This window comes from Trichoderma evansii (assembly GCF_050947405.1).
Source record: "Trichoderma evansii strain SZMC 28006 chromosome Unknown GGI43scaffold_10, whole genome shotgun sequence".
Classification (NCBI taxonomy): Eukaryota; Fungi; Ascomycota; class Sordariomycetes; order Hypocreales; family Hypocreaceae; genus Trichoderma; species Trichoderma evansii.
This window is the reverse complement of record NW_028145196.1, coordinates 505578-528808: the sequence shown is the minus strand read 5'-3', so window position 1 is coordinate 528808 and position 23231 is coordinate 505578. Positions and strand designations below refer to the sequence as shown.

The 23231-nt window shown below is 47.5% G+C and overlaps 10 protein-coding genes and 1 non-coding gene across 11 annotated transcripts; 4 read left to right on the top strand and 7 right to left on the bottom strand.

Moving 5' to 3' along the window:
• Positions 1–395: 395 nt before the first annotated feature.
• Positions 396–1897, bottom strand: GGI43DRAFT_48115 (mitochondrial carrier domain-containing protein). Its single transcript, XM_083209883.1, has one exon. It carries the CDS (start codon positions 1790–1792, stop codon positions 431–433), a length of 1362 nt encoding a protein of 453 aa, XP_083060505.1. The 5' UTR covers positions 1793–1897; the 3' UTR covers positions 396–430.
• Position 1898: 1 nt separating this feature from the next.
• On the bottom strand, positions 1899–3696 carry GGI43DRAFT_48126 (metal-dependent hydrolase family protein). The gene has a single exon (XM_083209884.1). It carries the CDS (start codon positions 3505–3507, stop codon positions 2104–2106), a length of 1404 nt encoding a protein of 467 aa, XP_083060504.1. The 5' UTR covers positions 3508–3696; the 3' UTR covers positions 1899–2103.
• A 438-nt stretch (positions 3697–4134) lies between these two features.
• On the bottom strand, positions 4135–6617 carry GGI43DRAFT_405348 (kinase-like domain-containing protein). Its single transcript, XM_083206013.1, has 2 exons — positions 4890–6617; positions 4135–4833 (listed from the first exon to the last, which is right to left on the bottom strand). Exons 1-2 carry the CDS (start codon positions 6447–6449, stop codon positions 4183–4185), a joined length of 2211 nt encoding a protein of 736 aa, XP_083060503.1. The 5' UTR covers positions 6450–6617; the 3' UTR covers positions 4135–4182.
• A 1195-nt stretch (positions 6618–7812) lies between these two features.
• Positions 7813–9960, top strand: GGI43DRAFT_405347 (uncharacterized protein). The gene has a single exon (XM_083206012.1). The coding sequence runs from the start codon at positions 7835–7837 to the stop codon at positions 9452–9454; it is 1620 nt and encodes a 539-aa protein (XP_083060502.1). The 5' UTR covers positions 7813–7834; the 3' UTR covers positions 9455–9960.
• Positions 9961–10083: 123 nt separating this feature from the next.
• On the bottom strand, positions 10084–10436 carry GGI43DRAFT_405346 (uncharacterized protein). Its single transcript, XM_083206011.1, has one exon. The coding sequence runs from the start codon at positions 10377–10379 to the stop codon at positions 10122–10124; it is 258 nt and encodes an 85-aa protein (XP_083060501.1). The 5' UTR covers positions 10380–10436; the 3' UTR covers positions 10084–10121.
• Positions 10437–12325: 1889 nt separating this feature from the next.
• Positions 12326–12425, top strand: GGI43DRAFT_t117. The gene has a single exon. It is a non-coding gene; the product is annotated as a tRNA-Ile (tRNA).
• A 133-nt stretch (positions 12426–12558) lies between these two features.
• GGI43DRAFT_405345 (Elongator subunit ELP3) lies at positions 12559–14877 on the bottom strand. The gene is made up of 2 exons (XM_083206010.1): positions 14298–14877; positions 12559–14242 (listed from the first exon to the last, which is right to left on the bottom strand). Exons 1-2 carry the CDS (start codon positions 14590–14592, stop codon positions 12819–12821), a joined length of 1719 nt encoding a protein of 572 aa, XP_083060500.1. The 5' UTR covers positions 14593–14877; the 3' UTR covers positions 12559–12818.
• Positions 14878–14936: 59 nt separating this feature from the next.
• GGI43DRAFT_405343 (major facilitator superfamily domain-containing protein) lies at positions 14937–16781 on the top strand. The gene is made up of 5 exons (XM_083206009.1): positions 14937–15310; positions 15394–15422; positions 15494–15620; positions 15684–15772; positions 15836–16781. Exons 1-5 carry the CDS (start codon positions 15147–15149, stop codon positions 16423–16425), a joined length of 999 nt encoding a protein of 332 aa, XP_083060499.1. The 5' UTR covers positions 14937–15146; the 3' UTR covers positions 16426–16781.
• Positions 16782–16813: 32 nt separating this feature from the next.
• Positions 16814–18280, bottom strand: GGI43DRAFT_48032 (ubiquitin-conjugating enzyme/RWD-like protein). Its single transcript, XM_083209882.1, has 3 exons — positions 17896–18280; positions 17476–17753; positions 16814–17409 (listed from the first exon to the last, which is right to left on the bottom strand). The coding sequence occupies exons 1-3, from the start codon at positions 18154–18156 to the stop codon at positions 17235–17237; spliced, it is 714 nt and encodes a 237-aa protein (XP_083060498.1). The 5' UTR covers positions 18157–18280; the 3' UTR covers positions 16814–17234.
• A 929-nt stretch (positions 18281–19209) lies between these two features.
• GGI43DRAFT_405338 (proteasome regulatory particle base subunit RPT2) lies at positions 19210–21206 on the top strand. The gene is made up of 4 exons (XM_083206008.1): positions 19210–19486; positions 19552–19608; positions 19672–20478; positions 20545–21206. Exons 1-4 carry the CDS (start codon positions 19484–19486, stop codon positions 21049–21051), a joined length of 1374 nt encoding a protein of 457 aa, XP_083060497.1. The 5' UTR covers positions 19210–19483; the 3' UTR covers positions 21052–21206.
• Positions 21198–22440, bottom strand: GGI43DRAFT_405335 (lipid droplet assembly factor 1). The gene is made up of 2 exons (XM_083206007.1): positions 21746–22440; positions 21198–21667 (listed from the first exon to the last, which is right to left on the bottom strand). Exons 1-2 carry the CDS (start codon positions 21938–21940, stop codon positions 21317–21319), a joined length of 546 nt encoding a protein of 181 aa, XP_083060496.1. The 5' UTR covers positions 21941–22440; the 3' UTR covers positions 21198–21316.
• Positions 22441–23231: the final 791 nt, after the last annotated feature.

The following is a 23231-nucleotide window of genomic DNA, read 5'->3' as shown; positions in this document are numbered from 1 at the left end:
CGAATAGTGTTGAATGTTCCTATTCGGAGTTGATTTTGTTTGCGTTGTTGGACCTTTTGATCTTTATCCGTGTGCTTGAGAGTTGAAGGATTTCATCCACCTTCCAAGGAACTATCAAGGGCTTATATTTCTGAAACTCAAAGTTCACTTCTTTTTGTTGGGTTCCTTCTGTTGGATTCCCGCTACAAGGTTTAGCTGGTGCAATTAAATTAAAGTAAGGACAGGCAGAATAGCTCTGTTAACAGAGGAACATTTGATACAGCAGGATATACCGAGTCTTGTTCAACGCTTCAAACGGCTATATTCAAATCAGCATTGAGGTTCATTGGAGTAGTGTGCTCTATCATGTGCTATATCTAACGGGAGGAGATGTGTATACTATATACTCTAATCAAAACATTATATGCATCGTGTATCTTTGTGTCATCTTCTAATGCAGCAAAATGTCGTATCCATCCTTGGTAATCCGCACTTCGTCCATCCCAAATCCATACTTTCGTCGGATAAGCTCAAAGATGATCAAGCCGGCACTTGTACTCGGCACCTGCCGAATAGTATTCCACCAGAATCCCCGATACAGCCATTTTCCTAGACTCAGCCCTTCCGCTGAAGCCTCAGCTGTACAAGCTGCGAAAGTCTCCTGATAAGCGTGATAGTACGCCCGCAGCATCTTCCATCGGCGCTGAGGCTTATCGGGATTAGCGGCGCGGGATGCGCGTAGCCGGGCGGCTTTCTCGTCGAGATCTTCCAGGTGATCCCAGTGTTTCACTTGGAAGTGAGTGAGGGGGTGGAGCAGAAGCTGCTGAGTGAAAGAGGCGCTTATACCAGCGGCAAGGAGGAACGCTGGCTCAATAGCGTAATGTGGTCGAATAAGCTGAATGCCATCATCCGTAGGTTTGTCTGTAGGGCGTTTCGTCGCAAGGAGATCAACGATATTCTCTTCTAGGCCCCCGTAATACCATGCCACGAAGCGATAATACGACTGGGCCTTGATGTACTCGAATGTGCTGAAGAAGATGGCACATCCCAGGCTGTCTTTTACAAACGATACGCCCCATCCGGCAAAGATACCCCGTAGTCCGATTTCTCTCAGTTTTTCAGCACTAAACGTCCACATGCTTCGAGGTCGATTACTGCCATCGTTGGGCATCATATCGCGGTGATCGTATCGCGCCTGCAATGCGTCCAGTGGAGCGGCCAAGACACTCTGCAGCCCACCTGCGAGAAATCCAGCCGCAAAAGTGGCCTGTGGAGGAGGAGGCGGATATACTCTCTTGGTAGCCTTGGAGCTCTCCTCGTGTAGATGGCCCAAGATGTGCAGGTATCCCGTATACAGCACAGCGTTGACGCCAATGTTGGCAATCAGCGGCGGCATAATCTGATGCGGCACGATGCCCCAGCCCTCATGTTTGATCGCCGATGTCAGCACTCCAGGCGTTGTGCTCCGCATCCACAGCCATGTCTGCCTCAGCGCCGCAACCAGTTTTGTGGGCGAGGCATCTTCTGTAACGGCCTGCATCAGCCTCTTTGTCTGCTGCTGGTGTATCGTCCGGGCATAGGCCAGGTAGTCGACTCTCGTTCGGAAGAAGGACTTGGCGGGGGCTCGAAAATAAAAAGCAACCAGCTGCGCGCTGAGAGCTCTCACTCCCGCCGCTGAAGCTGCTGTGGCGGCATTATTTCGCGGGTTACGATCGGGAAGCTCGACGCCTGGAGGAAGCACGGGGAGGACGCCGGTGGTGGAGTCCGGCAGAGGAGGATCCAACGAGGGAGCATTAGAGCGGCCGGAGATCATGGCTTTTGCGGCTCATTGTGGGTGAGCGGGAGCTCTTGTCGGGGTCGTTTAGAATATGCGCAGCTTGGGCATGAGAGGATATGAGCTTTTGAAGGAAAGAAAAGGAAAGTGTTAAAGCCTAATACCGGGAACTAGATGTCGGATCTTGCTGACTAAGACGGCTATCGATCTAGTCAGATCTCGCATCTCCACACGGTGATCGTACTGTAACCCGATTGCCCGAGATATTTATAACTCATAGAAAGAATTATTCCTTCTGCCTAAGTTTTACGATTAATTATTCTCAGTTTTATACATAAGTACTGCATAAATCACTCAATGAGTGTCTGGGGCCGAGTAACATCATCCGGCAACTTCGACCACCTGCTCTTATACACCCGTCCATTCTTCAATACCGCCAATATATGCTTCTCTGGCTCGTCCAAAATCGTGATATCCTCGAGCGGATTTCTATTCAACACTAAAACATCAGCTGCAAATCTCTCCTTTATTTGGCCCAAGAAATTCCCCTGCTTCAGCATCCTCGCCGCATTGACAGTGGCTCCCTGGAGAATCTTCTTGGCACTTAGAACCTGTGCTCGAATGCCGAATTCTTTGCTTTGCTCAGCCCATAGCGGTCCAAGAAGATCGGAGCCGTGACAGATGGTAACTCCAGCTTCGTCTGCTGTGCGTAGAGATTGAAGTCCCTGCAGTAGCACTAGCTGATTCTTCTCGCGGTTTGCAGGAGGTAGGAAGCCGGCATATTTGTCAGAGCCCATGGCATGGTAGGTAACAAGGGTGGGAGTAAACCACACATTCTTCCTAGCCATGTACTCTGCAGTCGCTTTGTCAAGCAGATTGCCATGCTCGATCCCCTTGACGCCATTGTCGACAGCGTGCCTGATCGCCCGAGGAGTGTAAGCATGTGCAGTCACATATGTATTGTAGGTGTCTGCAACCTCAGTAATCGCTCGGATCTCAGCAGCTGTAAATTGGATGTGGTCAATTCTGTCTGTAGGAGATGCAACACCTCCACTCGCCATAATCTTGATGAAATCTGCGCCTGTACGAATCTGCTCTCGGGCGGCATGTATCGCGGCTGGAACACCGTCGACGAGGGTGGAAAGCGAAGTTATAGCTCCGCAGCAGCTCTCATGAGCAGATCGCGAATCACCGTGGCCTCCGGTCTGCGACAGTGCTCTATTGGCAATGAAAAGCCGCGGCCCATGGAACACATCGTCTGCTATAGCCTCTTTGAGAGCTAGCGTTGCACCACCGGTATCCCTCATCGTAGTGAAGCCTCGGTATAGCACCTGAGCGGCCATGTATGGTTGGCGCAATAAAGATACAGCAGCATCGGCATGACTGGCAGCCGCTGCAAGGCCCTCTTCTCCAGGCACAGAAGATAAATGGGCATGGCAGTCGATAAGCCCGGGGCAGAGATATTTGCCTGCCAGGTCTATCACGATGGCATCACTAGGGAATAATTGTGCGCTGTCGCTATCCACCTCAATCTTCTTAATGAGTCCATCTGATAATGTGACAGTACAGTTTGGAGCAACTTCTCCCCTTTCTGTAATTACAATGTTTGCATTTTTGAAGATGTATGTCTTTGGGGGAGGAGGTCTCCAGGGCTTGATGAGATCCGGCTCTGAACTTGCATCTGTAATGCCGTGTCCCGAAGCGTGTTGCTGATGCTTTGCTTCGTCCACAAAAGGAATCTTGCGCAGCGTCATTATGAATTGATTTCCAGATAAGAGCCGGTGAAGATGTCAATGATCCTGCATTGTGTAAAATTTAACGACAGACTAATATGAGTAATGGATGATGAAGCGCCAAGGGCAAAGTGAGGGGCTGTCTCGGAGCGCAGGGGTCTGGATAATAACGCGGGGAGGTCAATGTGGCGTTGATGGTAGAAGACGCTTCATCATGTTAGACTATCTTTCTTTAATCATCTTTCTATAAGCTGCAATAATAGCTTGCATGCGGGGTGTTAGAAAAGGCAGCGCATTTATAAACGTTGAAACACCAGAATAAGATACGCCAGCATCGATTATGTAGTATTTCCTGTATCAGCCCAATGTCTTGTCTCCGGCTAAATGGGTAAGCCAAAATTATGGATCCGAAATATTGCTCCCCTTTGTACTTTGATATGTGGTGGCATATTTTCTTATTGATTGATTTAGCTGAGCAGGTTTAGGCTTTGCTATTGAAGGTGGAATACATCTGAGTGGATACATGTATATTTCGCTGGCCTTGTAAAATAATTCATGTTTTATAACAAGCGCAACTCGTTTTAAAATCGATACTGAATTCTGACCAGTTGCTTCGATTGTTTTTTTTTTTTTTTGTAATCCTTTTGATTTTATCCAATGAAGATCTATTGACTTCTACAGATGATATGATATTATCTAGTACCCATCCAATGCTTGGATTATCTCAGGCCCCGTGATCCGCCTCTTGACTTCTTTAACTACCATCTTAGCAACTATGCCTCCAACGCCTATATTATCCGGATCCACGGCAAACTCTTTTGCAGCTTCTTCAACAATTATCAGCCACCGATTCATTGTTTCCACAGCCGCAAAGGTCTCTGGGCCTCCGCCTCTTAAGCGGGAAATATGCCATATTAACGGCGGCGACTGCAACTCTGGGAGGGGTATCATGCCCAAGAGAAAGAGCATAACGACTCCAAGAGCAAAGATATCCCCTCCAGCTCCACGCTGCCCTTTCTTTTCATATTCAGGGGGTATATACCAAGGAGATCCTGCAGTGTGTACATTTCCACTAGACGACCATCCAAAATCGATAAGGACCGGTCCCCTTTGTTTAGAGTAGAGAATATTTGCCGGCTTAATATCATCATGTGTGATTCCCTTGCTGTGAATATAGTTGAGTGCGTCGGTTATACCATAGAGCACTCGTTTTGCGTCGAAACCATTCAATGTGCAATAGGGATTTCTTCCACGTTCGCGATAACACTGTAGATTAGGCGCGTTTACATGTTCCATGTATAGCGATAGCAATCTTGCGTCAAAGCCAAAAACGGTAGCGATGTTGGGCTGGTACTACATTAGTGTTGAATAACAACATTAGTTGATGGGGAGTCTTGACTCACATGCTGGCTTACTTTGAAATGATTCTTCACCTCATTCAGCCAGTGTTTACCAACAGTGGAAATGTTCACCCCTTGCTTTGAATTAGGATCGTAATCAAGCTTACTCCGCCATACTTTGACTGCAATTGATTTCTCTGAAAAGCTTGAGTGATGTGCCTTGAAAACAATTGAGTTTGTTTGAACTGATATATCATCCTTGCGAGTAACTGTATAGTCTTCTTCTTGAGTAGCGCTGACCATCTTCACAGTATCACCAAGCCGAAGGTGTTCCAGCGGATGACATATGCCTGAAATGATATTCATATCTGGCCTGTCTGTGTTTGAAATTGTGTTTTCGGCAACCAGCTCATTGGCTGGCGGTGGAGGCGGCTGTGCTGTTGTTTGGATGATGGTGGTGGCATTTGACTCGTCAGTTGTCTCCTTTAATTTTGCCCTCTTGGCTTTTGAGGGGCTGGGCTGTGTCGACGATGGCTCAAGCGGTCTTTTATTACTCCTCACTGTTTGGCTGGGAGGCTCTGCGACAGAAATATAGGAGCGTGGGAAGATGGTAATATCGAAAAGATGCTCGTCCCAAGCGTAGATGCCGTACGAACAGTTAAGAGGGACTTTCCCGAGCGGCCCGAGTTTCAATGGTTCGCTCCGACGAGACAACGGTAGCGGCCTAATAACAATGGGACCCCCAGTGAATTGGGTCATGTTGCACAATAGTATAAAGTCGCTGCTCGGATCAAACATGAAGTCTAGACAGACAATTTTCCCCCGGCTGTTACGGCGAGTAAGCCTCTGGTCCTTTGGTAATGCTGCGATCTGTATGCTATAACCAACGTCGTGTTGCGATTGATTAAGAATCAATTCGCCATCGTTGTGGGGGACATGCGTTCCGGACAATCCAATTGCTTGGGTATTGACATTAACCACAGTCTTCATATTGAATTTAAGCATGGCTCTTCTGATGCGTTGCTGGCACGTCTTTTGAATTCTCACTTGCTTCTTGTCGCTGTCTTTATCATCGGCAATATGACTGTGCGCCTCCGTTGCCTTTTTGCTCCCATTATTCGTAGTGCTCTTCTCCGATCGAGATTTTAATTGATTATTATGCTTAACCATTGCCTTGAGCTCGGTCGAAGCGATAGGATTCGTGGCACCAGACGAAGATACCTTCTCTGGTTGAGGGCTCGTTTGCTTGAGAATCGCATCGAGTTCGCTCGCAGTCAATGGGTTGGTGTTATTGGATGGTGGAATATCTTTCAACTGAGTGGTGCACTCTCTATTATGGTGGATGTTTGCTTTCAATTCGGAGGCGGTAAAGGGATTAGTATCATTAGATGACTGGATATTCGTTATGGGAGTGTTGCACTCCTCGTTGTGTGTTGTGCTTGCGTTTATTTCGCTATTAGTAAAAGGATTGGTGCTGTTAGACGACACTGTTATCTTTGACTGAGTATTGCACCAGTCATTATGTTCGGCATTCGCTTTCAATTCGGAAGAAGTGAAGGGGTTGGTATGCTGGGATGCTCGCTGGCTGTGCTCGTTGGATGCTTGCTGAACGGCTTGCTCCATTGAGAATGCTGAATATGGTCTCGGATAGAATAGAGCAATTGGTACTACTGTATTAATACTTTGCGGAATTTTAGAGAAATAAGAGTATCTAATTCTACGAAAGGTAGGACAATATTTGAAATGCTGTAATTGTACAGTGTCATATTAGTCGCCATTTTCAAACTCTCCACCGAAACCACCGTTAGACTTAGCACCTGACTCCTCAGCATATCAACTTCAAATGCTTTCAAACTGCGCCTGAGTGTAACAGACAATCAGTGCTACAAAGTACAAGTAGCGCCACATCAGATAGCAAGCTATTGCCTAAATGTGAGCTATGCCCTGCATGTAAAAAGCCCTGGCTCATACCGCCCTTTACCATTGGCCATGGAGGGAGGGGTCTGAAGACTGCAAGTGTATGAATGGCTGCCGTCAGCAAGGGAGAAAAGATTGAGGGGATTGCATGGTCAATTGCAAGAGTTGAATGAGTGGATTCAGTGGCAACGTGCCGATCGCGTAGCCATCCTAATGCAGCTGGACCAATATGTATGGCCGTGGCTGCATAACAGCTCATGACTGCAGCAGTTTCTCTGACGTGGCACAAAAGGTTACATCTATGAAATTCGACTATTTCTACTAGTGTCCTCCGTAGATATAACCATACACTTGCTGCATTAGCAATCTTGATTCGGGTGCGGGTAGTGCTAGCGAGGATGACAGAGCCCCTGGATATTAGCTTTTAGCACCAGACTCCAGTGCTCCATAAGTCTTGGTTTTGAAGCTTCTGGGTGCTAACAATGGTTGCAAACATCCATTCATTGATTGCAATCTGTAATAATTGATTGAATATTCATACGATTGATGATTAGCTGTATATAATTCAAAAATTCGTACTGAAATTGCAAATTAACACCAGATAAACTCTTGAAATACGATATTGAATACGGAGTATTATTGGTGTTAACAAGATGTACTTGCTTACAATATGCGCCTGGTCATTTATTTACTCTTTTTGGTTTCTGAGAATGATTCTGATTAGTAGCTCATATAGTGGGTTGAGGTTTTATGGCTTCGTCTAATAGCTTTCAATGTTAGATTCAAATTTGAATTTTATTTTGCAAGATGTATTTGGCAATTGATTTCATATTTGGCTCCGTGTATGAGTTTATCAATTCAAATCCAGCTTAGTATTTTACTTAGTTTCTCGTTATTGCACCCAACTTCCTATTTCGTTTCCCCTCCAGCATTCTGAATTTTGCGCTTTCTTTTCGATATGTGCGCGCTTATCCCAAACTTCCATCACGTGAGTTATGGGGGTGGACTGTCTTTTGCAACCACCGCTCCAATCATTTCCGATCTTCTATAAGCAGTATACCTATTGATTGATTATCACCATTCTATTTCAGATGGATCCTGTACTTCCCACGCCAGATTATCGAAATGATCTGGAGTGGTATTGGCCTTTTGACAAATTTCCTCTCGATCCCAATGATCTTTTTACCACGCTTCATGATCGCTTTAATACTAGACCATTTCCTTTACAAGACCCTGTTGCATTCCACAGAGATGTGTATGAATGTGCTGACAGCTCAGACACAATAGACGAGTTTTATTCTCGACTAGAAGAACGTAAGGCTCAAAGAATAGAAGAAATGTCCGAAGGATGGGATGAAGTTAGTACTTTACTTATATCGTTCCCTACTCTACTATCTTGCCAGTTGTGTTACGATCCAGAGACCCGTGATGTCAAGATGAAACCAGGTACCAAAAATGACTCGATGGGCCAGCGGCGATTCGCCTTTCTTCAATATGCGCGCTACATGTCGTTTGATAATCTGGTAAGATTTTTTGACGGTTTTGTCAGAGATGAAAGAGATGAACAGGACAAGATTATACGCTGGGCAGACGAAAGCATAGAGAGGATGAGGAGGGAGGGAGCCGCTAAGCGCGCAGCCGCCGCCTCGGGAGCACTCGAAGCAGCAACATCAGACTCATCGCGCAGGACTTCTCGCAGAATAACGCGCAAACAGCTGAAGTCGTCTCGCAATGCACCAAATTCAGAAAATCCAACGGCTTCAACAGCTTCAACAGCCGGTAGAGAAGAGCCGCGGCCCACATCGTCCTCGAGGCGGGCCGGCCCGCCCAGGGCCGACAAGTTGTCACTTGGACAGACGGGCGAGAGTTCAAGAGCAGGAAAGAGGAAAAGTGACGAATATGTGCCTAGATCTACTAGGAAGAGACGGCGCATAGACAGCGAAGACGTTGGCGCCGAAGATGTCGATGCAGGAAGACCTCTTGCTGGACAAGACGAACCAGGGGATGCAGAGGCTGCGCCGACTTCTACGCATCGCAAGAAACGGAAATCAATGGACGATTCCCTAAGTGAAGCAAGAAGGAAGAAGGCTAGAATAATCGACAGTCCAAGCAATAGGCTAAGGCGATCTCCATGGCGATCAGCTAATCAGGATCAACCAGGTAGGGCTCCATCATCCACCGACAGAGACTCCAGTATTCCCTCTCCCTTATCTGAGATCAATGATACAACACAACTACTCGTACAAGAAGATGACGGAGAGTATGTACGGATTCAAACGGCCGACCGAATCATGGACGCAAACAGAGCCTTCTACATGGAAGAGTCCAGCCGTTCATCGGGAAGAAGTTCTGAAGTCATTGATGCAAATCAAAAGATTCCACAGGTAGATGAGGATGGGGCTGTGCATGAACTCACTACCGAAATTTCTACTACAGCAGCAGAGACGAAAAAGCCCAAAAGGAAGCTTCAAAGGAAGCCCCGAGCCTCGAGCCAACAACGAGCCGATAAGAGACGCTCAATCAAAGAGCAGAAATCATCAGCGCCGAAGAAACAATCTCGTCGGAAGAAACCCCAAGAGCGAAACCCCTCGCCCTCCACACAGCGGCTGTTACGCTCCACGCGGTCGTCTAGAAGAGATGCTGGTCAGGAGTTGTGGTTTCTTGGTGATGATTCCGTGGCCTGTGCCGTTGGGAATACAAAGCGGGCATAGTTTTGGTCTCGGTTCATGATGCCATGAAATTCAAAGCAAAGTATATTGGACTCCAGTTCCAAGTGCTAGTCGACTTGGGGGCATACCTGTTAACCTGGCAGGGCCGGGGGCAGCAGGCAGCCTTTTTTGTTCGACTAACGGCTCGCATGCCATTGGTTCGTCTTCTAGCACGGTCGTTAATCTGACAGGGTCGGGGGCAGCGGCGTAGCTGAAGAATGACTCAATGGCAATGTGTCCGGCTCGGAAGATATGGTCGTTATCCTGGCAGGGCGGGGTGCAGCGGCGGAATCTTTGGAGGCCTTGAGCGGAGCCTTTGGAAATCTTTGAAGCAAATGGCCTCGATGAATTGTGAAAAAGAAAAATGTCAATGTTGGAGATGACATAGGGGGCTTTGTCACATATTAGCTGGTCAACGAATATGAGAAATAGTGCGGTGGCTAAATGACTAATAATTCCAATAGAAATCTATTAAGGGGTATACAAAAAGAAAAGAAAAGTTAAAGAGACACGCTGTTATTGAAAATTTACATGGTAAAGTCCTCGTTTAAGACATTTGCCAATTCAGACGCTTCAATGCTAGCATACGCTTTTGCTGCGATTTGCATTTACCCCTGCAAACTTTACGGGCGGTTATGACTTTCACTACCTTGCAAACCACTCTTTCATCTCACCCACCGTTATACCATTGCCTTCGAACACTGCCCTCGGGATAGGTCAAACCAGGCCAGAGTGCAAGGCAGTCTGTGTAAGAGGATTCAACATGGGCCTTCCAGTCGCCATCCAATGGCGAACCCTCTGGCCCAAAATCGTGCCAAGCCACAATTCTCACGGTTTTCAAATTTTTAGAGATTCCGATACTGCAGTCGGTAGGGCATCGCGGGCAAGAAACAGATTTCCACTGGCCCAGGCTCCTCAAAGCTGACATGATCCCGTTTTCGAGCCTGGTGATATAGCCCCGCCTGGCTAATTGACCGAATGCCCTCTTGCAGCTGCGAGAAAAGGAGATTCCGCCGCGAATGATGCGTAGGTGTGGGCAGACTGGGATGCCAAAATCGTGGTCGTAGATGATATTGACCAACGAACGTTTGAAGTTGCTGATATTCCACTCTTCTCGCAGAAAAAATCGGTTGTTTATAATTTTGGGCTGGGCTGTGTAGGATTTCGTAAAAGCGCCTGTCAGTGACACATCCGTAAACTTGTGAGTTTTCATCAACGCTGCAAGGTATATCGAGTATTCTTTGACACGGTAAAATTTTAGCGCAAGCTGCATATGATGATACTGGAGACGATAACTATCTTCCGCAAACCTCCCTCGAGAATGGTCAATGTCGCATAAAGGAGGCCACCTTGATATTGGTCTCTGATATGGTAAATCTACCGGACTAAAACGATGCAGATGATGGCATTTTGAACAAGCCCAATGATTGGGGAAAACATATGCCAGCCCTGCCCAAAATCTCAGCTCATCGAGCAAGGAGAGTATCAATACTTCCCACTCCCAGTCCCGTCCCATAATGTTTCTGAAAACTCGACAAGTTTGCGAAAGGAAGAACATGTCGTGTAAAAATAGATAGTCCCCTATAAGTAGTATTACGTCAAGGGGCAGTTGGAGAATTGCAGCGTTGGCGTTGCGTCTGCGTAGGCCGCGGATCCATTGTATAAGCTGTGCGCTGCACGGCATATTGAGCTTTGCGCATAAACATCCTTTGGCGAGTTGACGGATGGTGCGTAATCTCAAGAAGATCTATATGCAGACTGAACAGCACCTTTAATGCACCTCATCTAGGCTTCATCGAAGCTAGATAGGTCATCAAAGTTAGATAGGTACGCCGCGCGTTCAAGAGCTCCCTAACAATTCTTACTCTGCCTTTTGTATTTTGAAGCTTTTTATCGACAAAACACCTTGTGAAGGTGCTGGCTAATGAGAAAGAATGGATAAACAAAAGGTGTTGTGGCACGCTATCAACGTATGTTTTGCGCCACACCGAAGAACAGTCCAGTCAATAGATATGAGACTTGGCATCTTCGAAAATATCAATATTGGAATTATGGATGAATAATTTGGTAGCTATTGCGACATACGGGATACAAGTACCTGTTGGAGCTGCCTTTTTATACCGCCGCGACTTCTAATATGGGCAAGGTGCAAGTACAGGTAGTCTCAGTCGCCATTTTCTAGAACCGAACGAATACTGGGTATTTCAAGTAAAAAACATTCCTAGCACTGAGAATCTTCGACATCCTCGACAAACACCTAGTTAGAATACCCAAACAATTCAGCTGAAAAATCTATTGCTCACATCTTCATTCTTTTCTCCCTTTCCGGCTTTCTGTAACAATCATGCGTTTGATATCAGTCTTCTTGGTGGCAATGGCTACAATAGTTGCCGCCTCGCCTTAGATTGTCTATGACCGTCAGCTACGGCATTTCCTGTGGTCAATGGAATACGCCAGGCGTCCTAATAGTTTGCGAGAGAAGAGAGTTAGGTCTGGGATTTTACGGTTCTCGACTTACAGTTGAAAAAAAAATAATAATTTGAAAGAAAAATAATAGCTACCCGTTGGTTTACTGAAAGTCATACCACCAGGTACTTAGCTAAATGCGCTGACGCTACAGCCATGTTCATTTATTCCCATTACTTCTAATATGCCAATAATGATACTTTCATGGCCAAATAGCATTTATATTACTATTAGGGACTTGGTATTGAGCCTCTATGGAGGAGAATTGTATTTCTTTTATATGGTTATCTGTAGAGCGAGAGTTCTCTTTATGATATGAATGACTTATATATAGTAGAATTAGATCAACTAGTTTCAACAGCGGCTCTCACCCAGTGCGTCTCAGGACATTTGGGTGTTGCTTAGTCAGCTCGCGTAGCTCAGTTGGTTAGAGCTTCGTACTAATACTTCAACTTCAGTTGAAATCTTGGTAATGCGGAGGCCGCAGGTTCAAGCCCTGCCGTGAGCAAATTTTTTGCACTGTTTTTATACACTTTACAAAAATTTACTAATTTCTATTTTCTTTTTCCTTTCGGAATATTCTTCTTTTTTTTTTTAGAAACTGAGCCTTCTTCAATGCTTCACCCTATGGTGTCGCTGGCTGGCGGAAAGTAGTAACTCGTATGTATATTCAGGAGCATTTTAACCTGGTAAATCAGATGTTACAAAGAATAATAAGGACAGAACAAATAACTGGGAAACTTCATTTGATATAAATTTCAAATCCCATCATACCATATAATGCTAACTATGTTCTAGAAAAACGTCCAAACATGTCTCTAGTATCCTACCCATTGCGCCAAATAACCTGCACATTTTGATATTGAACTTGCATCCCAAATTGACCGTAGCTACATACTGCTTATGGCTTCTGCTCACGTCCGTCGAGCCACTTGCTCATATATGGTCCATCTAGCCAGTAGCCGAGTTTCTTGTAATAGCTTCTCACACCAACACCAGAAATGACGCTGATCTTGTCACTGCCGTGCTCGTCTCTTGCTATCCGCTCGGCCTCTTCCATCAGCAGGGTGCCGAAACCTTGGTGCTGGAACTTGCGAGGGTCACGCGCGTGAATAGGCACCGCAGTGCCGTAAACGTGAAGCTCTCGAATCATACTGGTAGGCTGGCCAATAAGCTCCTCTCGGTAGGTATACTTTTCGGTGCACTTTCGAAGTCGCAGGAGAGCGACCAAAATGTCTTGCTTTGGATCTTCATAGGCGAGGAATGTCTCCCATCCGCCGTTGGCAGCATAGTCTCGGCGGACCAGTTCGATTTGGTTTGGCCTAATCTTGTTCTTGACTTCATTGACTCCGACTTCTCTGGTTCTAACGTCTCGGCATGTTGTGCCGAAATCCTTCATTCTTGCCAAGGCCAGCTCTCTGAGGTTTCCATTCTCGACTCCAGAGGTGACTAGAGGCATGGGAATATCTCGCTGAACACGGTAGATACGTGTCCATGGAGGAATGAGTGCCATTATCCGTGCCACCAGATCAATGAGTTCGTTGGGTGTGTAATTTTGATATCTTCCTGTCCGCCACAGCTCATAAAGACCGGTGCCTCGAATAACCAATGTAGGATAAATTTTCAAACCGTCGGTTCTGAAAGCAGGGTTTTCAAAATACTCTCTGAATTGATCAAGATCGCGCTCCATTCCCACGTTGGGCAGATCAGGCATCATATGGCTAACTACCTTGTAGCCTGCATCCTTGGCCAAACAGAATGTCTCTGCCACGGCAGCCACCGTATGGCCTCGGTTTGTGTCTCGCGCAACGTCTTCATATAGTGACTGGACTCCAATTTCCAACCTCGTGCAGCCATATCTCAGCATGTCTGTCAGGTGAGGCTGCAGGCAGTAATCCGGTCGTGTCTCGATGGTGATGCCGACGCATTTGATGTTGCTCATCTCTCCGGCCTCGACTGCCTCATCAACTTTGGACGTCTGATATCCGCTCAGAGCATTGTGTAGTTGGGCAATGAAGTCTTCTCGGTATGACTCAGGTAGCGACATGAAGGTTCCTCCCATGATGATATATTCAACTTTGTCTACAGAGTGTCCCAGAGACTTGAGTTGGTCCACTCGACCTCGCGCCTGCTCGAAGGGGTCGTAACGAGCACGGATAGCTCTCATTGAAGTAGGCTCGTATCCGGTGTATGATTGTGTGCTGTATTCAAAATCTGAATCGGGTCCTCCAGGGCAGTAGACGCAAATGTTGCCAGTGTATGCAATGTGTGGGCATCGATGAGGTTTGCACATGACAGCAACAACAGCAATACCAGATGATGTTCCTACCAACAAGTTAGCTTACAATTCTGTACTTTCTTTAGCAAGTAATAATCTTACGAATCGGTTTTGCGATCAGCTTAGGGAGGATATATTTTTTGTAGTGTTCGGGGATTGCAGCAATGATGGCCGTAAGAGGAGGAATGTTGGCCAGCTTGTGCTTCTTTGCCAGCTTCGCTCGCAGAGAGTTGAGGTTAATATCTCTTCCTGGCCGTCCATTCTTGGTGGCCTCGTGGTCTTCAATCAAAGCGTTGGCGAGATCTGCGCAGCACCGCAGGAAGCGCTCGCTCTCTGGCGCAAGCTGGACGGTCTTCTTCTGCGACGTAGCCGTCGCCGTAATCGTGGCTGTCGCCATCTTCGTTAATCTCTTTTCAACTAGCCGTGTATTTGTTGCGTATGGCGATAAAATAGCTTTGAAAAAGTCGACTTTTGCGTCTTTGAAGCAGCACAACGTTGATATTTAGTGCCCCTCTCGTTGAAGTTCGATAAGAACTTTTGGTGGACTATCGCTCTAGTGGGGGCAATTTTTCAAGATTTCAAAACGGACACTAAAACGTACATCCGTCTAATACTGGAACTATTAAGCCGACAAGTTCCGTTTTCTTCCATGCACGTTGCCCCTCACCGTATTCCTTTTTCCCTTTTGCGCCAAAATTTGCTTCTGATTGACCACAGAAAAAATAGGAAAAGGACGTGCCGCTTCGGAAAAAGCGAACTGCCGGGTCCCCGGCAGCACCCGAATTCAGAGCTGCCAGAGCCGGTAATTTGCTGCCGTATCGACGTAGCTCAAAACCTCTCCAATTCGCTCCTCCCCATATCTCTCCCAGCGTTGCATTCGCGGCGCTTCTTTTTCAAGACTCTATCCCCATTAGAATCTCTCCTCTCCCTTCCCCTTCACCCCTCACAATCATGCAGGCCATTCCCAGAACCGCCGCGCGCTCTGCGGCGCTGCGCAACGCTGCCCGCCGTGGCTACAGCTCGGCCAGCTCGCCCTACTCCAAGACCATCGAGAACCTGCGCATTAACAGCGAGACCAAGGTTATCTTCCAGGGCTTCACCGGAAAGCAGGGAACGTATGTTTACACCAGCTCACAGACAGGGGCATCTGAGGCGAGAAAGCTATAACAATGTAGATGCTAATTGTATAAATGCGCAGTTTCCACGCCCAGCAGGCCATTGAGTACGGTACGATAAAGCCTCGGAATATCACTGCGCACAAAAGTTGGATGCGAATGCTCACACCGCCGCTCGTCTAGGAACCAAGGTTGTTGGTGGCACAAACCCCAAGAAGGCTGGCCAGACACATCTCGACCTGCCAGTCTTCAAGAATGTCTCCGAGGCCGTCAAGGAGACCGGAGCTACCGCCACTGCTCTCTTCGTCCCGTATGCGACCCTTGTATATCCTAACTATAATGCCGCCGCTTGATACTGACCAACTATCTCAAGCCCCCCTCTGGCCGCCGCCGGTATCGAGGAGGCTCTCCAGGCTGAGATCCCCCTCGCCGTCTGCATCACCGAGGGAATTCCTCAACATGGTCAGAGCTTAGCCCCACCATATATTCTTCCCGGTCCCGAAAACTAACCATGGCGAATATCAGACATGGTCCGCATCACCCAGATGCTCAAGACCCAGTCCAAGACCCGTCTGGTCGGCCCCAACTGCCCCGGCATCATCGCCCCCGGCCAGTGCAAGATCGGCATCATGCCCGGCTTCATCCACAAGCGCGGCCGCATCGGTATCGTCTCTCGTTCCGGTACCCTGACCTACGAGGCCGTCAACCAGACCACCCAGGCCGGCCTTGGCCAGTCCCTCGTCGTCGGTATTGGCGGTGACCCCTTCAGCGGCACCAACTTCATCGACTGCCTCAAGGTCTTCATTGAGGACGAGGAGACCGACGGTATCATCATGATCGGTGAGATTGGTGGTTCCGCCGAGGAGGACGCCGCCGAGTTCCTCAAGCAGGCCAACACCGTCAACGGCGGCAAGCCCGTCGTCAGCTTCATCGCCGGTATCTCCGCTCCCCCCGGCCGCCGTATGGGTCACGCCGGTGCCATCGTTTCCGGCGGTAAGGGTGGTGCTGACTCCAAGATCGCTGCTCTGGAGAACGCCGGTGTCATTGTGGAGCGCTCACCCGCTGGTCTGGGCAAGGCTCTCTACAACGAGTTTGTCCGCCGCGACCTGCTGTAAATTTGAAGTCTCTTTTTCCTTCTCCTCTTTTTTGGCGAAATGAGATGGTTTACGGCAAAAAAAACCAAGGCAGTGGACGTTGACTTAATCATATTCATAATCTAAATCCATTCAATAAAAAAATTTTATACATGGAGGGAGTGGAGGCTGTAGAAAATTATGGCTGGTGATAGGCTTCTGGAGCATGTGGATAGGAAGGAAACGGAAGAACAAGCCCCTTTTTAATAGAATAGGGCTATTTTTGTTTTCACTTAATTCTATTGTCGTAGATACGTGATAGATTAGGTGTCATGGGAGAGCAATTGTACCATTTGCGCGTTCTCAGAAGTCTGTTCCACTACATCCTTTACATTCTTGCCAGGTGAGTTGTGGCTTAAAGTACCTTCGTATAAAAGCCGAAGCTTCACTCCGAAAGGCGCAAAAGCTGAAAAAGTAATCCTTATGATGAAAGAAATAAAGGTGTGTGGTAATTCAAAAGACAAATATAACTAAAAGTATCAGACGCTTTATTGAATGTAATATGCTATTTCCGACCGCATAACTCCGTTGTTATGAACGATATACCCGATTGAATGCGATTCTAGGGGCACCTATGCTTACCCCTCAAAACCAAACACCTTTTTGGAGACTTCAAGCTGACTATTGACCTGCTTAGCAGATCAATCGTCTCAAGGTAAAATAGTAGCTCCATGATATGATATGAAAACATGGCAAAAACAAAAGGAAAACCAAAGTCCAAGCATCAGTTCGAGTAAACTCCAGCCCGTAATCGCCCTGTCATTGTCCCAGTAGGTGAGGCTTTTATACATCTACTGCTCACCAAGAAGTCGCGCAGTAATATCGCCCACTTGGCCTTCTGTCAAATGGTAGTCTCTGCCGTTGTTACGGTCAATACCGAAGTAGAGTAGTGTTTCGGTTACACGGTCAATTTCAAATCCCATATTCGTGAACCTATCAACCAACTCCCGGTTGTATCCTAGGTACCTATAACGCATTTCGAATCAGTTTTTCTTTCTTTTCCAACATCGCAAATCATTACTTGAGACATACCGGCGCTCATCCTCATTCTCGACTGGCAGCCTAGCCAAACTCCTGAATCTGGTCGTATCAAGGTTTGCTTGGCGGGGAGCACCAGCATGTCTGACAGCCCACTCGTGAGCCATGATAACAAATGAATCCGGATCGGTCAATAACATGTTGGCGACTTCGGCGTCCTGTGGATCTGACGGGTTGGGGTTTTCGAGGAGCATTCTAATAGAGAGCAGAGCCGTCTTTATAGTCTGGACAGGTGACCAGTTGGTTTTGAGAATATCGAGACAAATTGCGCCCTGGGAGCAAATGTCAGTAAAAAAACGTTGTCTGTGATCGATCATCACAATATCGCTCTGCTCTATCCTCCACACTACACACCACAGGGATAGTGGAGGTTTGAACTGAGCTGGCTGTGAATCCAGGTATGGGAGGACGTACGGTCTGGCTGCTGACATTTGGATGCCATATTTTTGTTTCAAACTGCATCCGCGGGGGCTTGAAGGGGTATTGGTTGTCGAGAACAATCTTAATCACGTATTTGCCACCCTCATACGGCGTGTTTCCGGGGCCAAGGAACCAGCCCTTGAGAGTTGTGAGTGAAGACTCTTGCACGGGAGCGGCGTGGATGCCAGAGTTGTCCTTGTCCTCCGTCAAGTCCTGCAGCTCCTTGATAATGCGGCGATCTCTACTATTGGACATCGTGGTCGGAGTTAATCGTCGTCGCGGCGGGTGGTTCCAGTTGGAGAGCGAAAGAAGGGGGTCGGTGCAGAGAGTGTGCTGCGTGCTGCGTGCTGCTGGCTAATCTAACGCTAATGGAGCTTGTCGATGCAGTGGAGAGAGTCGTCTCGGTGAGTTGGGAGTGAGAGGAGCAGGTCGAGTCACAGCAATGGCGCCAGCTAGCAGACGGAAGAAAGTAGAAGCAGAAAAGGCACCCAAGCCAGCAGCATCTCAGTGGCGCATGGCTGAGGATGAGGGGCGGCAGCGGCTATCGACGTCAGGGCAGACCAGGACTCCCACTGCGGGACACCACCGCTTTAGCGGGGTGCGACTTAATTTCGCTGAAGGATGTCCAGCAGCCTGAATAACAGCACCTTGCACTCGCCTCCGAATCAGCGTGTCCAGATGATGCCTAGTGTGCCTTGAGAGCTGACATTGGCCGGGCTGTGCGTCTATAGGAATGCGCAGGGAGATGTATTGCGCCGAATCAGGCGTGAGCATCGTCACCGAACAACATGGTGCAAACTCTCCGGCGCACTCTAGAGCGAGGTGGGTAACTGACGGTGGTACCCATCTTGAGTGCTCTTAGCATTGGCGTCTGTGCTCGTGTGTAAGAGCAGACAAAAGTGGTCTTGGCTTCTGAATCAAGCATGGATCGGAAAGACTCGTGTGCACTCTGAAACGGACACGGCCGAGGTGGCTGGTTGAGATAACGTAGCGTAGCAAACGTAGGCGCTTTCTACTACGAAAAGGTCAAGTAGTAATCAGCAGGGAAGATTTAATCCATGCTTGTACGTTGCAGCAGCCAAACAAACAAGCTGCTTGGGCGTCTAGACAGCTGCTGCTGCTTATGTGAGCTTTCAGCTACTATGGAGAATGTCGTATGTCGCACTGGATTCCGAACGTACAGGCATGACAGACACTTGGGCAATCGGGATTCCATAATCTAGTCCTATTATGGTTTAGCAGAGCTGATGGTTTCTTTAGAACAAATTTAGAACCAGATCTCTATCGAAGAAGCTGACAATTGAGCGTTCTCTTGTCGTCACTATTCTGGTCACGTGATGTTTACAATCAGCTCCGCACGTGATTAGGCTGGAGCTGCGTGTCTCTCTGGCGCCTAGCCGGACCAGCCTGGGATGCTCTGAGCCGTATCGCCTTAGTCAAGCAGCGACTAACGTCTCCGTCACATCAGCAATTACGCCTCTTCTCCAACTGTGCTTCTTTCATACAGGCGTGCATCTTGGAGAAGAACAGCGAATCATCAAAAAACTTCAAAGAATAGCTTTCCAGAGCTTGACTCGTCAAAATGGTGAGCTCTATTGCATCATCCTTTACCCTCCTCTAGTGGCGCTGTGCTTACATTTGTTGTTCTAGGGTCAAGGACCATCTGGCATGGGAGGCGAAGGGGGGCGGAATGAGAAAGACAAGAAGGTATACAATTACTTCTTTTTGTTTAAAATCAATGGAAAAGACGAAAACTAAGAGCCTATGCAGAAGGACAAGCCCAAGTACGAGCCCCCGCCAAGGCCAACAACCCGAGTCGGCCGCAAGAAGAGAAAGGCTGGCGGTAGCAGCGCTGCTGCCAAGCTCCCCGCAGTCTACCCCACGAGCCGATGCAAGCTTCGACTGCTTCGTATGCAGAGAATCCACGATCACCTGCTGCTTGAAGAGGAATATGTCGAGAACCAAGAACGACTACGAAAGGCCAAGGTCGCCAAGGAAGGACAAGCGGTTGGCCCCGATATCGATGCCGATCGCCTAGCGGACGAACGTGGCCGGGTGGACGATATGAGAGGAAGCCCAATGAGCGTTGGTACGCTGGAAGAGCTCATCGATGACGACCATGCTATCGTTAGCAGCACGACCGGTCCCGAGTACTATGTTAGCATCATGAGCTTTGTGGACAAGGACCTCCTCGAACCCGGTGCTAGCGTCCTTCTGCACCACAAGAGCGTTAGCATTGTTGGAGTTTTGACCGATGATGCAGACCCGATTGTCAGCGTGATGAAACTCGACAAGGCGCCGACGGAGTCCTACGCCGATATTGGTGGTCTGGAGCAGCAGATTCAAGAAGTTCGAGAGTCAGTGGAGTTGCCTCTACTGCATCCCGAGCTGTACGAGGAGATGGGTATCAAACCTCCCAAGGGTGTCATTTTATACGGCGCCCCGGGTACTGGAAAGACGCTTTTGGCAAAGGCTGTTGCCAACCAGACATCTGCTACATTCTTGCGTATTGTGGGCAGTGAGTTGATTCAGAAGTACCTGGGAGATGGTCCCCGGTTGGTACGACAGTTGTTCCAGGTTGGTTAAACCCTCTATTTCTTGATTCGAGTAATCCACGGGCATGTGTCACTAAAAAATTGCTAGGTTGCTGGAGAGAACGCACCTTCAATCGTGTTTATTGACGAAATTGATGCTATTGGCACAAAACGATACGATTCTACATCTGGAGGAGAGCGTGAAGTTCAGCGAACAATGTTGGAGCTTCTCAACCAGCTTGATGGTTTCGACGACCGCGGTGACGTCAAGGTTATCATGGCAACGAACAAGATCGATACACTGGATCCTGCCTTGATCCGACCTGGTCGAATCGATCGAAAGATTTTGTTTGAGAATCCCGATCAGAACACGAAGAAGAAGATTTTCACTCTACACACCTCCAAGATGAACCTGAACGACGATGTTGACCTGGACGAGTTTATTTCACAAAAGGATGATCTATCTGGTGCCGATATCAAGGCCATCTGCTCAGAAGCTGGTATGATGGCCCTCCGTGAACGGCGTATGCGTGTTCAGATGGCAGATTTCAGGTCTGCTCGAGAGCGTGTATTGCGTACTAAGCAGGAGGGTGAGCCGGAGGGTCTGTATCTGTAATGAGTGGGACTATATCAGCGGTGTTAGTAGCAGCGCTTTATGAAGCGAGAGGTTCCTATAGCCTGGATCTTTTTATAGAAACATGATATGTGGTTGAGGCTATCGGAAACATTATTCAACTACGTGTTAATGCAATCATAAACCAATCACAAAAATAGTAATTCTGTCATATTGTGTGCCTGTCAACGATCAAACTACGCAAGGATATCAAATAATACACATCGTAGACCTAGCACGACCATATTCTCCCGCTCGGCTATCAATCTTAGCTCTTGATATCGTCAAATTCCTTGACTTGGACATCTTTCCATGCTCCATCAGACGTGACTTCGGTTCCTGGCGATGATGTGCCACTGCTACTAGGGAAACCACCCGTAGGCGCATGGTGGTACAGCCATCTGGCGACAACAAAGCTCCCTACCGAAGATCCCCAGCATAGCACCGCAAGAGATGACGTGATAAATAGCGTAGGAATTAAGAACAGACTTGCGACACCGACCCAGAACAGCGTGAAGATGACGGCAGCACAGAGGGTGAGAAAGAAGGTGGATAGAGCAAATGAGAGGAAAAGGAGGATAGGCAGCACCGAGAAGAGGACTTGAAAGGCGATGAATGACTGCAATAGTTTGTTAGCTAAAGGAAGAATAATTTTCAATGTCCAACTACAGTTTTTTATCAAAAGAAGAGCACATACAAAGAGTATGGGTTGGTCGGAGGCGAATGAGGAGGTTGTGTCGTAAGCGCGTTGGCGAGATGATGAAGGGATGATGGAGTCGAGAGAGCGATGCACATAGGACAATGCACTGGATAGGAGACTTGTTGGTGTCTGGTGTGCATCTTCTTCGGCTTTCGAATTGCCGTTTTTAGTGAGCGCTATTGTGGCAGACATGGCTTTTGATTTGAAAATGTCTGCTGTCTTTGTTTTCGTCAAATGTTGAAGCTTGATTTTTGGTGGTTATTCTTTGCGATGGCGAAGATATGATGCAAGAGGTTGGGATGAAAATGGAGATGGACAGAAATGAGATCTGATGGCGGGCTAGTGGGGGCGGCTAGGGAGCGGCTGCGGCTGCAGGTGCAGCAGAAGAAATGCGGAGGTGGAGATGGTCTATTAACGAAGAAAGGAAGGCGAAAGTTGAATTTTATTGTTATTCGCAATTTTGAGAATGAAAATACTGAGAAAGGGGGCTGGGGTGATGGCGTGCATTCAGTTGCTGTATGGGGTGACGTTTGACGTGACGTTTGACCACGTGGGTAGAAGGTATTTGGTATGCAGGACTTGTAATTAATGGGAAATATAAAGGAGCTGGTAAGCGGGATGAGCTTTGTGAGAGTACTGCTGGCGGTATGGCGATGGGCTGTGTTTGAAGGTACAGTGACCCAGGTAATATTACTAGGCGATTTTGATGACAAGGGATACAGATCTCGATAAAACAATGTTTTGCTTGTACATGGATATAGACAATTTGCTCTAGCATATTTACAAGTACCTAGGTAACTTTATTCTTTTCAGCAAGTGTTCGAATTTGATATCTGTGGTAGGTGTGTGCTAACTTTAGGAGCTTGCTAGGGATGTGATCTGCCCACAGAGAGGTAGGTAGTACCTATAGCAGCTGGCACTTACATACTAATGCCGTACTCCATATCTGTGCATCATACTCTACTTTCTTTTCTCTGATTTCATAATTTGGTTTGAAAATTAATTTCTATTGAAAATCTGCGAATGATTGTGAGGTGAGGAGCATCATCGTCTGAAATATACCACAGCATGCAGTTACGGTACATAATCTGTGCAGAGGCTCTTCGCAGCGACCCTAACAGATCTACCATCTCCTTTTGCATTATGCTGTATTAATATTAGCCATGTGTCATTCTGCTCATTAATATGTGCTGATAAAAGTAAAAAATAAACTCGTCATCTTTATTTCACATGTTATAATTGTATAGACTGCCACAAGAAAGTGAGATGTCATATTTCAGTAAATCCTACCCTGTATAAGCCAAGGCAACGAAAACGGTATACCGGCTGGAACCATATTCACCGCCTCTAAAGTTAGGAGACTATTAGTGAGCTGAGGGAAGATCAAGCCTCATTACTGCTTATTCGTCCAATCATCTAACGGCGTGGTCAACACGGGAAACATGACCCCCGTAGTAACAGTCTTGGCTCTTCTCGAATACAC